Below are 17,932 nucleotides of genomic sequence, written 5' to 3'. Positions count from 1 at the left end.
GGTTCATTTACAGTTTGCAGAGACTCCTCTGCTCTGTAAGGTTTAGTAGAATTGAAGTGTGCTATAATTTTCAGGAACATTAATGAATTGATATTAGGTGGTCTATAGCTTGTGGTTAATGCGTTTTGTGGTAAAGGTGGCAGTAATGATATTTTAAATATCCTAGTGCTCATTGGATTTCATTTTTGCAGGCAATTTGCAGCTCCCCTGAGTGAAACATTTATATTCAATTACAGAGACTGATAAATGGGCTTTTTCCCCTCTTCTAATCACTACGAAGCATTAATGGTGCTTTCTGATGCCGCTTTCTCATAGGGAGCAAAAGTTATAGCTACATTTCTTTCAAAAACTCAGCAGCATCACCTTCTGGCAGCCATTTACATACTTTCTTCCACTTCTTTAACTTCAGATGACACAATCTTGCTGTCCACTACTTCTTGTACAACTGTCTTAATCTTTCTGCTTTTCTTTATATCTGAATTTAGATTTAAATATAAAATGTTAATTCAGACACATGACTCTGCTGGTTTATAATACTCAACTTTAAATTATTATTATTTTGTATGTATTTCCTTCTTTTAGAAAAAGGTTGAATCCATTCTCTTTCTTAAATGATCTTAAGTCCATTTTATAAATAAGTGCAGAAAACGTGCCACTCTTCCCAAATTTACGCATTTTCTACTCTCCCCGCCAAAGAAATATGCCATATTAAATTAAGTAAAATGCACATTTTCATTTTATTTTTCCCTTTCAGAATCTTAGGATGTCTCAGGACAGTAATAGCATGGGCCAAGAAAATCACCCTGTCATTGGGAATGTGAGAAATTTCCCATATGGAGGGTTTCTTTATGTGATGTGCCTGATTTTCAGCATCCCTAGGGTACATCTGTTTACTTGAGAACTGACCTCCCTTTGCTTTTCACCAGTGGCAGTTTACTTGTTAGTTGTAAACTACTAAGTGAGAATTCAGTCTTATAGGAAATGTGTGAAAATTAGAACACTTATCTCTCTCCTCCAGGGTGCTTAACTGATATTCTGTAGTTCCGTTTTTTTTTTTTTAAGAAAAGAAAAAGAAACAGAAAAAAGCGCTATTGCCATTTTGAAAATGAAGCGCTCTCCTGCCTTGTTGTTTCAAAATAAAATCTGAGTGATGTAAGTTTTACTGCTGTTTGTATTTTTTCCCCCTTTTACAATGCTTGTTACTTCAAACTTGAGTGTCTTACTTTTTAACTTGAAAAATACATAGCTTCAAAACTGACCTGTTTAACATATGCTAGAAGTTTCTGAATTAAAATAACAAAATGACAGTGGAAGTTTACATCTTGTGTTCTCTTGTTGCCTTTTGTGGGTGTGGTATTTGAAGACATGATGATTCTCAAACTGGTTCCCACAGACTTCTGTGGCCTATTGTTCAATTCATGACCTCGCAATGAGAACTCTAAAAAGTTATAGTGCTTTCGATTATGTATTAATCATAAAAATTAACATAAGCGTAATCTGTATCACCTCCACAACCATCTTCTACCTCAGTCCTATGACATGACCTCAAGTATAAAGGTTGTACTTGGTATTGGGAGATGTGCGTACTGGTTGGTATATTTTTGTTTTGTTGTTGTTGGTGGTAGTGGTGGGGTGTGTGCAATTCCTTTTGTGCTAGGGATTGCATTGGTGCTGGGGAACGAGTGACAGAGTTTAAGGTATGGACAGTAAAATGTAACAGCATATAGACATTGACACATACCCCTTGATTCTGAGAGCCTTACTTTACATCTTCTCCTTCCAGAAGGCAGCGGTAGGTAGCAATTTCCTGCTCAAGCTGGCTCTTTATGTCAAGGAGGATATTATATTCGTGGCTCTGGTGTTCTGTATCGGTCCGAATCTGTTGGCCCTCGAGGAAGTTAAGCTGTGTCTGGATTATGGCCAAGTGGCTACAATAACGAGCATTGGTCTCCTCTAGTGTATGCTCCAAAGCTTCTTTCTATGAGCACAAGAAAAAGAGGATGTTTCTTACTTGAGGACTTGATTTAAGAGGTGGCTCAATTTTAATTTCTTTTGAGGAGAATTTCTATAGCTAGTCATTGTAGGTATCACACATATTTCTAGCTTTATCTCCCACTCTTTCCATGTAGGCAACCTCAGCCAGCCAAACCTAACTAGGATCACTGGCTTTTGGTTTTTTTTGTTTATTTGATTTCAGCTTTGCACTCATTGTTCTCTTACTGTGGTACAGTGTATTATTGTTCTCAGTATTTGCTTCCCCTCCCTGGGATTTGTGGTGCCTTTCCATGTGGAGGATTGGACTTTCTAAACCCGTTGATGCCAGGCTTGGTTATGTGACCCTCTTTCTTTAGCTAATGAAATGCAAGTGAAACTGACAAATGCCTTTTCTGAGAAGATAGCTTTAAGAGCTGTCACATGGTCTGGCCATTGTCCCTTTCCTTCTGGCACAACACGTAGGGTCTGCTCCTTTAGACTTACCCTGGAGTGGAAGTATCATGGAGCAGAGCTGCAGCAAGCCCATGCAGGATGTAGTGTTGTTATTGTAAGCCACCGTGATCTGGGGGTTGTTACCACAGCATAATGCATTATGAGCTGTTATGCTTAGCCTGGAATGTCTTGACCCCTATTCTTCAATTAAAAATTCATCTCAGTTTTTCAGATCTACTTTAAATGATGCTTGCCCTGTGAAATCTTCCAGCTCTACTTTGTCCTCTGCATCCTTGCAGAGTCTTGCCCTTTCCCTTGATTTTTTTCTGTCTTTTCATTATAATCAGTTGTTTGACTTGTTTCCCTGCCTGTTCTGCAAGGGGCCGGGGCGGGGGTGGTTATTTCTTATAGGTATTTGCATTTCCAGAGTTCCTGATACAGGCACTTAGTAAACACACACCCCAGGAGCGCTGAAAAGTTAGATGTGCTTTACCAGGCTGAGATGGGACTGGAGCTGTATCTCCAGGCTCTGGTAGGTGCGTCTCAGCTCCTTTATTTGATCCCTGCTTTCTTTTAACTCTTCAGTGCTCACTGTGACTTGCTGTTGCAGAGTTTCAATCTAAAGTTCCAAAAATGAAAAAAATAAGTAAGGAAAGAAAGAAAAAGAAAGTAAGAAACAAAGGAAGGGAGGGTGGAAGGAAGGGAAGGATGGAGGGAGAGGGAGAGGAGGGAAGGAAGGAAATGAGTTAATCTCTTTCTTGGAAGACAGCTTCCGCACATTTTGCTTACCCATTAGAATTATGCTATTACCTGGGTCTCATACTGTTCTTTGGCCTTCTGAAGGTTCTCCTGGGCCATGGCTTCATATTTCTGCCTCATTTCACTCATGATGGCGCTGAGGTTCAGGCCTGGAGCAGTATCCACCTCTACGTTTACCTTATTGCCCAAATGAGCATGTAGGCTCCTCACTTCCTAGAGAGGGAAAATCCTGATTGATTATAGTCTTGAAGCACATTCTCAGGTGAGGCTGTGCCGAAAAGACATAGTAAGTCTTCTGGCTTCTTTCATTGGGGATGAGTAACGCAGAAAGAAAATAACAACTTAGTTAAGACTTATTATGGTCCAGAGACTGCTCTAAGTCATTTAACCCTGACAGCAGCGTTATGAAAAGCTGTTAGGGCTCACATCATTCTCGTTGTCATTTTCTTCACCACTACCACCATCACCACATCTTCCTCTTTTTCCTCCTCCTCCTCCTCCTTATTATTACTAGAGCCATTCTATCATTTCCAACACCGCTTCTGAATATTTTCTCACCTCCTCGTGTTCTTTCTGGAGGAGCATCAGATCTTTATTCAGCCCTTCAGTTTGAATCTCCAAGTCTGTCTTCATTAGGATTAGGTCATCATAGACCATTTTCAGGCCTTGGAGATCAGCCACCACTGCTAGGCAGATCCCCCGCTCACTCTCATACCTGTGAATTAAGTAGTATGGAGAGATAATTGAGTCCTTCTGAAACCATTATAGAAGAGATGATCTTAAAATGATGAGATCGATCTTTATGTGGTATACAAGGAGATCAATTTCAATGCATCACTGTGTCTCCCTTTATACGTTCTGAAAATGTTCTTGAGAACCTTGGAATCAGATCATAATATAGTCTCTGCGATTTGGACTGATTAGTAAAAAAATCAATCTGAAATTACTTTTAAAAGTTCCTGGGCTTCCCTGGTGCCGCAGTGGTTGAGAATCTGCCTGCTAATGCAGGGCACACGGGTTCAAGCCCTGGTCTGGGAAGATCCCACATGCCGCGGAGCAGCTGGGCCCGTGAGCCACAACTACTGAGCCTGCGCGTCTGGAGCTTGTGCTCCGCAACAAGAGAGGCCACGATAGTGAGAGGCCCGCGCACCGCGATGAAGAGTGGCCCCCGCTTGCCGCAACTAGAGAAAGCCCTCGCACAGAAACGAAGACCCAACACAGCCATAAATAAATAAACCTAAAAGTTTAAAAAAAACACAAAAAACTAGCACAGCACATATTTTCTAAAAAAAAAAAAAAAGTTCCTGAATTCTAGAATGTATTTTTTTAAATCAAAATAATATTTTGCTCTGATTACTGTTTTAGCAAAGGGTTCTCATTACTGATATTAAATAATGGTTAGTTAGATTTGCTTAATGAATGCACTTGATCAGTTTATTTTTATTACTTTGTAAACAGATGCATCCAAAGTGAATTATCATAAAAATTCATGCATTCTCCTCTACGATCTTATATATTCCCATTTTTATTAAAGTAGTAAACTTTAAGAAAGGATAATGCAATGAGGCATTCAGATGCTGACTGGAATTAATGAACCTTTTAAAATTATTTATTTATTTTTAGTAGATCCTTATTGGAGTATAATTTCTTCACAATACTGTGTTAGTTTCTGTTGCACAACAAAGCGAATCAGCCATTTGCATACACGTGTCCCCATATCCCCTCCCTCTTGAGCCTCCCTCCCATCCTCCCTATCCCACCCCTCTAGGTCATCACAAAGCACCGAGCCAATCTCCCTGTGCTATGCTGCTGCTTCCCACCAGCCAACTATTTTACATTCAGTAGTGTATGTATGTCGATGCTACTCTCACTTCTCCCCAGCTTCGCCCTCCCACCCCATGTCCTCAAGTCCATTTTCTGTGTCTATCTCTTTATTCCTGCCCTACAACTAGGTTCATCAGTACCGTTTTGTTTTGTTTTTTTAAGATTCCATATATATGTGTTAGCATACAGTATTTGTTTTTCTCTTTCTGACTTACTTCACTCTGTATGACAGACCCTAGGTCCATCCACCTCACTACAAATAACTCAGTTTCGTTTCTTTTTATGGCTGAGTAATCTTCCATTGTATATATGAACTTTTAATGCTTTAATTTTCAGATCTGCTTTCTCATTTCTTTCTTTCTGATCCCTTGTATCATTAAAATGCTGCCCTTCTAAACCACAAAGAACTCTTCAGTGCCAATGCATTGTACAAATTCAGGATGAGGAAGCCCTAGTGTAGAAGCAGTTATTAGGAACAGCTCTGATCACATGTAGTGTGATGTGACCACAAGAGAGTGAACACAATTTGAACTGCTTTAATCAACCTAGTTCTTTGGTCGGTCAGACCATATTGTAAAACACTGTTAAACTAGAAAGCATTAAGAGTCACCCCTGGAACTCGGGTTGTTTACTTGTAGGTGCTTAAAGGAACATGGATGACTCACTTAGAGAATCACTGAGGGTAGATAAATGGCTCTCTTTAGATAACAGAAAGGCACTTAGGCAGAAGGGGAGATGTAAATTGCCTTATTATTACTCCAAAGAAGAGAATGAGGGTCAAGGGGTGAAAAGGTAGATGCCAGGTTACTAAAAAAGAACATTCTAGCAACCAGAGCTGAAGAGTGAGAACAGTAGTAGTTACTGGAGGTGTTCATCTACACGCTGGGTGACCATATCTTAGGACTGTGGGAGAGAGAAGTCCAGTCCTGATGCTGGGCTAGACCAGAAAGCTTCTAACACCCTTTAAACACCAAGGTTCTGAGACTATTCAATGGTAGCTCCTTTGCCAACAATAGTGTGGAAAGCCGAGTGTCATGAAGGACCACTGAAAGACACTTCTTTGCAGGAAGTGTTACCATGGTATCAGAGCACCTACTTCAGCCTGAAGTCCTTGGCAGCCAGTTTAGCATTATCGATTTGCAGGACACGTCGAGCATTTTGCAGTTGAGCATCTTTAATCTGGAAAATGCGCAAGAAAGAATGACATTTTCAACTGGACAGGAGTCTAAAATGATTGAGTTGATCCTCAGATACGACCCCTCTTGTATCGAAGATGATGTTCATCTCAAGGATTTCCACGTGAAAACGGAAAGGAGGAATATCGAGATGGGGATTTAACATGATAGACTCATAAAATGCAACTCTAGTCCTGAGGGTTTGGTCAGCTTTCTTATGATTCTACAAATGGAGAGTTTAATTCCACATGAGCCATCAGACCTTACTGAGTGCCTTGCCTTTGATGTTGTTCCTGCTTAGAACTTTCCTCTTAGCCCCTCTCATTTGGTGAACTCATCCTCCTCCAGGTCTCAGCTTAGACTTCATTGTTTCAAGAAAGCCTTCACTGATTTCCTCAAAACAGAGCTGGATGAACTGCCTGTTCTTTCATGATCTTACACAGCCCTCCCTTTATCCTTCCATGTGGGATAATGCTGCCTTTGTCCATGCTTGTTTCCCCCTAAATCACATTATGTTCACCATCATACTCCCCAGTGCCCAGCACCTAGTCAGTGTGTACTAAGTTTTGGCTGAACGAATGCACACTTGCTATACGGTGGGATTTGTGCAAGGCACTGGGGCTATCAGGATGGATAAGCCCTTGATTTTAAGAAGTGGCTACCTAATGGGTGAGTCCTCTAAGATGCATATGGATCAGAAGTCTGCTTGTAAAAGATGCTGTAACAGCGTGTCTCTTTCAGCAGATCTCGTCCTGGAGAGAGCTGCCTTCCTTCATATACTGGGTCTTCCCAGGTAAATGGAACATTTGGCTGTGCCTACGTGTTTGGGATGACAAATAGCTTCAGAACCACAAATCATGAGATGGCTGGGGGAGAATGGTTGGCTGATTTTGAACGTTTTTAGTGGGAGCCTGCAAAGAATGACCTGTTGGCACAGGGGCAATTTAAACACCTTTGCCTCACATCCCCACGGTTCCTGAAACCCCAGAGTAACTTCCTGTGGAATCTGAATCAAATTGCACTGATGTCTAATACAACGCAAGAAAAGAGAGTGGTCTTTGCTGAAAAGAAAGAGGAATGTTAAAATAGAAATGAAAACGAAAGGGACACTTTTCTTGATTAGATAAGAATTTTAAAACAGAGTAAGTGTCCTGTGTCATACTCAAAATCTTCAGTTAGGAGCAAAGTCTTCTTTTATTCCACATAATTGATAAAATGGAGAACTCCACCTTTCTGGTATGACATGGGAGCAGGTACGATTGCAATAAATTTGAATTGGGAGCAATAAAACATTTTATTACTGTAGAGATGGTTTCTGAACTGCTTGCTGATGATGATCAGATTATTAAACATTTTAAAGACATTTTAAAATCCACTTATCATTAAGACCAATACCCCTGCTCCCATTTCCACCCTGAATCACTTTATCATAGAAATTTATGATCCAGCATTCTGGATCATATTGTAATACTTGTATTACAACTTTTATATAAATGAAAGGAGGAAAATCTCTAAAGTGACTGGGGTTTTAAAAGTTGATGGAAATTAGGTAAAAAAACTAAGAAAGATTTATTACCACATAAAAAAATTTGAGATCTTTCCAGAAAAAAAATGTTCACTAGCCACTTAGTCCTGACTTGGTAAACTGTGACAAAAATACAGATTATAAGCCTGGAGGATAAAATTTTAATATTTTGTATGTAATTAGATTATTTTTTTAAATGTATGGTTTACAGTCATCCTATTATGTAGTCAGGTACTCCAGCACCAAGGGTAGATGATAGAATATGCCATTTTTATAGATGTAGCATTTAAGCCTGATTTGCTTTACAATGTCCATTCAGACCCACCTAACATATATGCCCTTCTTGATGTATGATGCAGCTGAACAGTGGAGTAGAAAGCACAGGTGTCAGGCCTCACCTGATTTCGCAGCTTTTTGATTTGTTCCAAATATGCACTGTGGTCCCGACAGGTGCCAGGCGTGTTGGTTTCATACCAGCGTTTGATCTGCAGTTCAAGTTTGGAGTTGGACTGCTCCAGGGACCGCACTTTTTCTAGGTAGCTTGCTAGGCGGTCATTTAGGTTCTGCATGGTCATCTTCTCATTGCCAACACACAGGTTCCCTTCAGCGAGGTCACTCCCATAGCTCACCACGTGTCTAGAGGTCGAGGTGCGGGTGCCGTGGCCTCCAGCCCCCCATTACACACTGGGTGCGACCCTGAGGTACTCTGTGCCCCCTTCCTATATATGGAGCTGCTCATGCTGAGTGCAGGGCCCTGGGAGGAGGAACTCAGGCTTCGGTGGAAGCTTCTGTGATTGAAATCCATTGGGGATTCTAGGAGGAAGCAGCTGTAGCTTCAGAAGGGATAGAGCAGAGGCTGTCTCTCGGTCGTGGATGGGCTGACCTTTTATAGAATTCACAGGAGAATCGCCTCCTCTGCTGACATGTCACTTTACGATAGACGCCACAGTCCACCTTGCTTTGCCTTTTTTTCCCCCTTTGTACAGCAATCTATTTAATACCATTCCAAAAATTACCACTAGAGGCCTTTCTTAGAGGCTTTTCTCAGGGGTGATTTCTTTTTTTCAACAGAGGAAACAAAGGAAAACAGGAAGCTGTATTCTTTTAGCCCTTGCACCTGCCTTGGCACATTTTCTTTCATCCTAAGATACACATAAAGCATATTTGCAATCTCCATGAATAATTTATCTAAAAAGACAGATGTGGGTACATAATAGTAAATCACACTAATGATAAAAAATGTTTAAAAATTAAAAAATCTTTTTCTCTTTTTGGTGAGAACATATAAGTTCTACTTTTTTAGTAAATTTCAATTATATTATCAACTATAGTCACCATGTTTTAAATTAGGTCTTCAGAACTTACCCATCTTAGAGCTAAAAGTTTGTACCCTTTTACCAGCTTCTCCCCATTTCCTTTAACCCTCCTCCCCCAGTCCCTGGCAGCCACTTTTCTAGGCTCTTTTCGATGAGTTTGACTTTTTTTTGTCTGTAAGATTCCCCGTGTAAGTGATACTATGCAGTATTTTTCTTTCTCTGTCTTGGCTATTTCACTTAACATAATGCCCTCAAGCTCTATCCATGTTGTTGCAAATGGCAGGAGGTATATATATATATATATATATATATATATATATATATATATATATTCTTATATTCTTCTTCCTCTTTATCTGTTCATCCATTGAATGACACTTAGCTTTTTCCATATCTTGGCTATTATGAATAATGCTGCAATGAACATGCGAGTGCAGATATCTCTGAGACAGCGGTTTCATTTTCTTTGGATATACACCCAGAAGTGGAATTGCCTGATTGTAGGGTAGTTCTATTTTTATTTGTGTGTGTGTGTGTGGAACCTCCATATTGTTTTACACAATTGCTGTACCAATTTACATTCCCACCAACAGTGCACCAGTGTTCCCTTTCCTCCACAACCTTGCCACCATTTGTTATCCTGTCTTTTTGATGATAACCATTCTAATAGGTGTGAGGTGATATCTCATTGTGGTTTTGATTCGCATAAGAACAATAGTTTATATGTATTGCTAAGCCACTCTTCAGAGTCTCTGTTTTACGTTTTTTGGGGGCTGAGTTTATCCTGTTTAAAGATCATATTTTATAAGATGATTAAAATACTTCATACAAACATAAAACCTCTAATATTTAAAACAGGAATAAAACATTTATACATTTGGAGATGTAATTTGGGAAAATGAATAAAACGAATTTAGGTGGATAGATGATTTTGAAGTTTTTTCCCTAATTCTAATGTCCTAAGACTAGATAATGCATTTAAATTTCTCAGTCACTGCCTGGCTTTAGGTCTTCTCTAGAAACTTAGAATAGATACCATAGTGCTTTGCACCTGACCTGGTGAATGGGGCAGTCTCTCTCCCTGTGTAAGTTCAGCGCAACACCCACCGTGACAGACGGTGCTCCATCCATCCTAAAGCTGCAGTTGCTCCCTCCTAGAATCCCCAGTGGATTTCCCCAACAGAAGCTTCCACAGAAGCCAGATCTTTCCCACAGGTCTCCCTACTCACCGCACAGAGCAGAGCAATTCCATGCACGGGAGGAATGTGCTCAGTGCCTTGGGGCTGCACCCAGCCTCCATGATCGCACAGTAAACCACTGCAGGTGTGTTGACCTCCATACTCATGGTGAGCTGGGAGTGTCATCTCACCAGTGGGGATCTGATGAACGGAATTTGTTTATTTGCTCCGCCTCATTCAAACTGCCTGGACAAAGAATTCATACCTCCCCTGAAACATTTAAGTTGTTTCCTTTATCAAATTAAAGCGAAGGGATTGGAAATGTCACAGAAAAAGCCTCATTAACACTCATCCTGATCATTGAATTGAATTGAGGTTTGTATATGATTAAAGCAAGCAAGCAAAGAAACAAACAAAAAAGAAAAAAACCCTAAAAAATGGCGTATCCAAAATCCCTGCACATTATTTCTGAAAATTTTGGAATTTACTTGTTTTAGTGGCTTATTTTTGTTGTTGTTTTTTCTGAAACTAATGGCTTTTTTACTTTTGAGTTTGAGGGCTTTTTTTAAAACAAACATCCTTCTTGAAAAAGGAGATGATACTATATTATTTCTCTTTTACAAACAGTGTACTTTAAAATAATACTTTGTATTAGACTTTGCTTCAGTTATATTATGAAAGTAAAAATTACAAGACAGAGTTAAACCTATTTCATGCACTTTATGGTTTATGTGTGGACAGTTCTTATATTTTTATCCATTCATATATGCATCAGTCAACACTCACTGAGAGTTCACCACCAATGACAGAATGTGAAATAAGTTATTTTGGAGAAATAACTTTGTCTATGTGTTATTCCACGAATTTTTAGCTAGTATTTGTAAGCTTTTGAGGCTTTAAATTTAAACTAAAATACGACATAGTAGGGTTATTAATATGGGGTTCAGTTATCCAATCTACTTATTTGCTGCAGTAGAAAAATTCGTATTGAGAAGATTTCCACATGTTTCTGTAACGGCAGGAGAATTTGATATCTCCTTTATCACACTGAGTTTTATGCTTTGGTAGATTATTATATCTCGTAATGTGACCACAGGAAACCAGGCTAGTATTTCACAGCAATTAATTTTTCTGAATTATACCTAAGGACTAGATACAGATCCTATTAACTCTTGCTCATATACAAGTCATAAATTTAGAGCCCCTGATATTCCAGTCTGTTGGATGACTGTATCTGTAAATAAATATTTTTTATATCCCAACTTCCATGTAACTAATAGGAAGTACATTTTGCCCTCTGAGACAGATTCCACTAAGGGTGTTAATGATTAATATTAAGTATAGGTGGTAATTTGGAGAGTTATCATAAGTACTATAGTTTCCAGAGGACTTTCGGTTTTTTTTTTTTCCATCACGGAGAAGCTATTGCAGCCCAGATGTAGTAGATGTAGAGTCTGCAATCTCTGGGGGTGTGGTGTTGGTGGAGGGGGCGTTTTCTTCCCAGACACCTTAGTTAGGATGCATACTTTCACTGGTTGAGAAGGATGACATATAGGAACTGTGGGCGTTTGTAGGCATCGTGGTTCTAGACATCACACAGTTAAGTCAGAAAAAACCATAGCCTCTGTGCTTTAAAAACTGATGTACTTACTGAATTAGTTATAAGTCAAATGATACAATGTCTCCGATTTGCTTCAAAATAATATGAGAGGGAGAAAGAGGTTGGGAGTATTGATGAAGGAAGTTTGGGTATGACTTATTTGTTGAAGCTGGGATGTGGGTTCGTGGGGATTTGTTATACTGTTCTAACTACTCTAGTATTTGTTTGGAAATTTCTATAATGAAACATTTTGAGATGCTGATATAGTAAACTTACATTATTGTGTTTTACACGGTTAATCTCCTATATTCAGGTTTTGATTTGTACTTACTTGGTGATCCTGCCCTGCTGTGCTTCAATGAGTTGACAGATGTATTGTCTCACAGTGACTCAAACCTAGTAGGCACTTGATATGACTTGCCATGTAAATGATAAATGAATGAATGAATAAAAGTGCTGATGCACAACTTGGAGGAGAGAAGAAACATTTGCCAGTGTGGAGAGGTTCTTCCCGACCATTGGCTGCTGTTTCTACTGGTCATGTTAAGAAATTAAAAGAGTTGCAACCCAGGAGTTCATGTCATGGAGTATGGCATACTGGGTACATCTAATGCCCCTCTCCCGAATGTTTCCAATGGATACAATTAAAGTGCATTATACTATTTCCTCCCTCCCCCCTCCCTCCCTCCCTTCCTTTGTCTATCTATCTGTCTATCTATCTACCTACCTATCTATCTTTCTATCATCTATCTATTTATTTTTTCAAACCTATTGAAGACCTGTTATGGAAGGAAAGATTTCTCAGAGATCAAAAGGGAAATGAAAATAGGAATCTTAGGAGAGAAGTAGGTGAGAAAGTTGTCTTGCACCCTGTGAGTTTTGCTCTGTCATGGAGATATTGAGATTACTTTACGATGTCTATAAGGGCACAGGAGAGACCAGCACCTGCTTAAAGTGGGAATACTAACAGGGAACATCTATGTAAACCTAGTATCCTGAAGAACTATGCCTTCAGAGTAAGGGTGCATATAAATAAAGCCACCATGCAGAAGGGTACCATGAGGAAAATATTCTGTCTCAGCCTTGGTGGTTGGTGCAGAGGAAAAATAAATCTTCCCTGAGAATTTGTAACCACAGCTGGCCCAACACAGTTTGTTGTCTGTATTTACATGTGTCTGTGTGTAATCTGAAAACCTGAAGTGGAGCATTGAATTTCAAGTTGTCCTTGTGGGCTGAATGATGCCCTCAGCCAACTGGCAGCAGGAAGCTGAAATCTTCTCTAAAATAATGTAACTTCGACATAGGCTCAGAGAATCCCTACAGATAAAGTTGTGCGGAGTGTGAGCACACCAACAAACAGTGGAATTGGGTCCACAAAGACTTTAGCTGTGGAATTATTGGAAGGAGAATATAATCTACTCATATTAAAGTGTTTTAGTAAATGAAAGGTAACCTTGAAAATTGGGCAAGTACTAAGAGATTATAAAACTTACCAGAAGCTTTGAAAAAGAACCCAGAAGAAATGAATGCTATAATTAAAATTAAAAGTTCAGTGGATGAGGACTTCCCTGGTGGCACAGTGGTTAAGAATCCGCCTGCCAATGCAGGAGACATGGGTTCGAGCCCTGGTCTGGGAAGATCCCACATGCCGCGGAGCAACTAAGCCTGTGCACCACAACTACTGAGCCTGCACTCTAGAGCCCGCGAGCCACAACTGCTGAAGCCCGCGAGCCACAACTACTGAGCCCACGCACCACAACTACGGAAGCCCACGCACCTAGAGCCCGTGCTCCGCAACAAGAGAAGCCACCGCAATGAGAAGCCCGTGCACTGCAACAAAGAGTAGCCCCCGCTCGCCACAACTAGAGAAAGCCTGCGTGCAGCAATGAAGCCCCAATGCAGCCAAATAAATAAAATAAATAAATTTATTAAAAAAAAAGGTTCAGTGGATGAGTCCAACAATGGATTAAGCAAGGCCAAAGGGAGAATTATTGAACAAAAAGATAGCTCTGAATACCTTATCCAGAATGCAGCTAAGTGACAAAAGAGGAGTCAAGAGACATGAAGGCTAGAGTAAGAAGGTCTAACTATGTCTGCTCAGAGTTCCAGATGGAGACAAGGGAGAATGGGAAAAGAAAACATTCAATGAGATATGAGGTGAAAATTTCCAGAATTGTTTTTTTTTTTTTTAGATGGTGAGTTCCATATTTTTAAAATTTATTTATTTTTGGCTGTGTTGGGTCTTCGTTTCTGTGAGGGCTTTCTCTAGTTGCGGCAAGCGGGGGCCACTCTTCATCGTGGTGCGCGGGCCTCTCACTATCGTGGCCTCTCTTGTTGCGGAGCATAGGCTCCAGACGCGCAGGCTCAGTAGTTGTGGCTCACGGGCCTAGTTGCTCCACGGCATGTGGGATCTTCCCAGACCAGGGCTCGAACCTGTGTCCCCTGCATTAGCAGGCAGATTCTCAACCACTGCGCCACCAGGGAAGCCCCCAGAATTGTTTAAAGAAACACGTTCTCAGGTTAAGAGAACTTAATGCATTCCAAGCAAAATAAATAAAAATAAATCACATTTGTACACATCAGAGCAGAAAACCAAATAATAAAGAGAAGATCTTGTAAGCAGGTAACAAGAAAAGAAAGACAAAGGAATAGTGATTAGACTGATGGCTGATTTCTCAAGAGCAACAGTGGACCCCGGAAATGGAACAGCATCTTCAATGGGCTGCGAGAAAATAACTGCCTGGAATTTTCCTTCTCAGTGATAGTATCTTTGAAGAATGAGAGTAAAATAAAGACATTTTCAGGATAACAGAAACCAAGTTTGCCCTCAGCAGGCTCACTAAAAGGAATGTATTTTAAGCTGAAAGAAGATGATCTCAGATGGAAGATCTGAGGTGAGAAAAGGATGATGAATAAATAAAGTGCTAAAATGTGACCAAATTTTAGTGAATATTGGCTATAAAATATGTCTTTTGAAGGAAAAACAAAATAGAATTAAACTAGATGAGAGCTGGAAGGGATAAATGGAGTTAAATTGTTCTAAGGTCTTGACCCTTCAGGAAAAGGGTAAAGATACAGATGAACTTTAGACATTGACATTTAAGAGTGCGTATTACAATTCCTAATTTTGCAGTTTTGCCCTTCAAATGATGAGTAATGGCTCCTAAACTGACCTGAAAATAAACCAACGGATCAGCACAAAGAGCTCAGAAACAGGTCGGCATATGGAAAATTAATTTGCAACTGGTTCAGCATTACAAACCAGTGTGGAAAGGAATAGAGTATTTCCACATTTAAAAGATGGAAATAGTATTCCTATCTCAGGCAAAATTACATATAATATACACAGATATATTCCAGATTCATTAAAGATGTAAATGTGAAAGGTAAAAACTATACAATGTTTAAAGGAAAATACAGAATAATATCTCTAGGAATCAGGGTAAAGGAGTATTTCTTAAGCAAGACACATAAAGTGCAAACTGTAAAGTACAAAATTGCTACTAATGTAACAATCTTTGTTCATTAAAGGATATCGTAATTATAATGGAGAAAGCCTCAAACATGGAGCAGATAATTAGAATACATGTAACTGACAAGGAATTAGTTTCCAGAATGTGAAAACAATGCCTACAAATCAATAAGGAAAAGAAAAACAACTCAGTGGGAAAATGGGCAAACATATGAGTAGACTTGCACAGAAGAGGAAAGCTAAATGTCCTGTTTCACACCTGCCAAATTGTTGTCGAGGAAAATTCTCATCCATTGACAGTGGCTGTGTAAATAGGCACAATTACTTTGGAAAACAGGTTGACAATATCTCAAAAAGGTGACCGTGCACATACCTATCATCCAGTAATTCCATTCTTGTTTATATATTCCAGAGAAACTCCTGCACGTATTTATCTGAACACATGTACAAAAATATTCACAGAAGCATTGTTCATAATGCTAAAACACACACACACACTTGGAACAACCTAAATGTCCATCAACAGTAGAGTGAATAAATATGTTGATGTATTTTCATACAATGGAATAGTATGCAGCAGTTTAAGATAGATAAACCACATTCTTGCATTCTTGACATGGGTGAATCTTAAGAAGCATGATGTTTAATGAAAGAAACAAGACACAAAATAATGTATCCAGACAATTCAATTGATGTAAAGTACAAAAACAGGCAAAACTAAATTACATGTGATGAAGGGTTATATGTAGATGGTATGGCTGATTGCAAATGATGGTCACAGAATCCTCCTGCAGCTGTATGAACAATCCTTTTGCAAGTCCTTTCAGAATTTGAAGGGTATTTGGACCATTTCCATATTTGAGGCTCCTGATATATTAAATAAATGAACAAAAAATCCAAACCAAAATTATCATGTTTGTGTTTTCATTTCCTACATATTACTATTTTCAACACAAAATATAATACAATATATGTATCAATTACAGATTCATAAAAAATACTAACTTTTTTTTTAAAGTGCAGTATAGGCTGTGTGGTCCAGTGCTGGGACACAGGTTTTTTTTTTTAAGATTTTTTTTGATATGGACCAGGAGGGTGGTCTTGGGATGCCAGCGTGTAATAAGGTAATAAATCCTTAGATAAATCCTGCTTGGGTGTCAGAGAGTCAGGAGGAAACAATCCCACTGTGAGGAGTCCTGTTTAACCTGATTTAGAAAGGTGAAGGCAAAAAACTACCATCATCACAACAAGATTCAACAGTGACAATAACCATTGCAGATAGCATAGCTTTTTGCAGTTTTGCGTTTTGTTCCTGTGATATGTTTCCTACCCTTATAACCAGGGGCTTTATACCTTTCTAGGGACTTACTATGTGTCAATGGAGACTTGGCTTATCAATATTTTTTTCAAGAATGAGTTGCTACTATTCGACTCTCACAATGCAATAATATTTCTGATGCCTTGTGTTCCACAGTGGTCTCTTTGTTTGGTGTTTTCTACTTTTTTAAGCAATGAAAATGTAGAAAAAGCCTGGAGCAATTTCTCATATGTTTGACACGTATGTTGAGCGATACTTAATAATTGCTACCCAGGGCAAAGTATAACAGGATTTTATGGCCAAGTCTTCTGCTGATAGAGTGGACGGGCTGGTAGCCACACACACTTTTTCAAACTAAATGCATCTCTGTGAAATGAGCTGTCAGGAGGACTGCAGGCTTTGAAAGCCTGGAGTAATTAAGGAGCAATGTATTGGTTCTGAGGAACTGACATTAATGTTGACACATGATATTTCTGGGCAATTTGATCTGTACCAATAATTCATTTTGTTTCTTACTGCAGGACTCATTCTGTTCCTAAGTCAGTTGAGGCTTTATTAAAGATTTACCTGGTGGCTTTTTAAAAGCACAGTATTTAATGTGGTGTGTGTTCAGTCATCATTTATGTTTATTGAACATAATAAGTATGACATTTGACCAAAGTTCGGGTTTTAAATCTCGAATTCAGATGCTTTTCCCTCCTAGATTACACTGACATAGTGCCTTAGCATTACCAAAATGGAAAAACTATACAGCAAAATTGACCCTAGAAGCAATGATCAACTAGTTGAAGAGTAAACATGGAGACTGATTATTCTGACCTGTCACACATGTTAAAACCATGATCCTTAATCTGTTTCGTCACAATGATTATGATCATTTTGTCTCCATCATTTTGCATCTCAATATTCCAGGAATTTTATCCAACATTTTTATGTGGAAACTTGAATGAAATATTTTTTGGTAGAGCTACAAGAAATTTTTAGAAGATTTTGTCCTTTTTACAGTTCTGTCAGAATGGATTTAACAAGTAGTTTGTATATTATTTCAAGTCTTTAATGTTTTAAAATTGTATTTATATACACAGGTGATAATCCCTGAAGTAAAACTGTCATCATTAAATCTTCCTTTCTGGATGAACCAGCTCTTTTGATGAAGAAGGAATAAAATCATTAGGAAAAAAATGACTTCAAAACTGAAACTGACGCAAAAATTAAAAGTCTGTCTTTCAAAGACCATTCCAAAACTTGTGCCTTCATCATAAAACAATTCATTGGTAATTGGTTTTGAATTATTCCTCCATTTTTCCTTTTAAACCGATTTGTCCAATGCATCGGTCT

At 39.0% G+C, this 17,932-nt stretch overlaps 1 protein-coding gene across 1 annotated transcript; it reads right to left on the bottom strand.

The window, feature by feature from the left end:
- Positions 1 to 377: 377 nt before the first annotated feature.
- On the bottom strand, positions 378 to 8,515 carry KRT20 (keratin 20). The gene is given in 9 exon segments (XM_061176311.1): positions 378 to 475; positions 1,000 to 1,043; positions 1,764 to 1,978; positions 2,921 to 3,046; positions 3,238 to 3,399; positions 3,745 to 3,901; positions 6,107 to 6,189; positions 8,109 to 8,441; positions 8,444 to 8,515. Coding segments are annotated over 9 exon segments (1,290 nt in total).
- Between the last annotated feature and the right edge of the window lie 9,417 nt (positions 8,516 to 17,932).

The sequence above is a fragment of the Eubalaena glacialis genome, chromosome 19 (assembly GCF_028564815.1).
Source record: "Eubalaena glacialis isolate mEubGla1 chromosome 19, mEubGla1.1.hap2.+ XY, whole genome shotgun sequence".
NCBI lineage: Eukaryota > Metazoa > Chordata > Mammalia > Artiodactyla > Balaenidae > Eubalaena > Eubalaena glacialis.
This window is presented reverse-complemented; position numbering and strand designations above follow the sequence as displayed.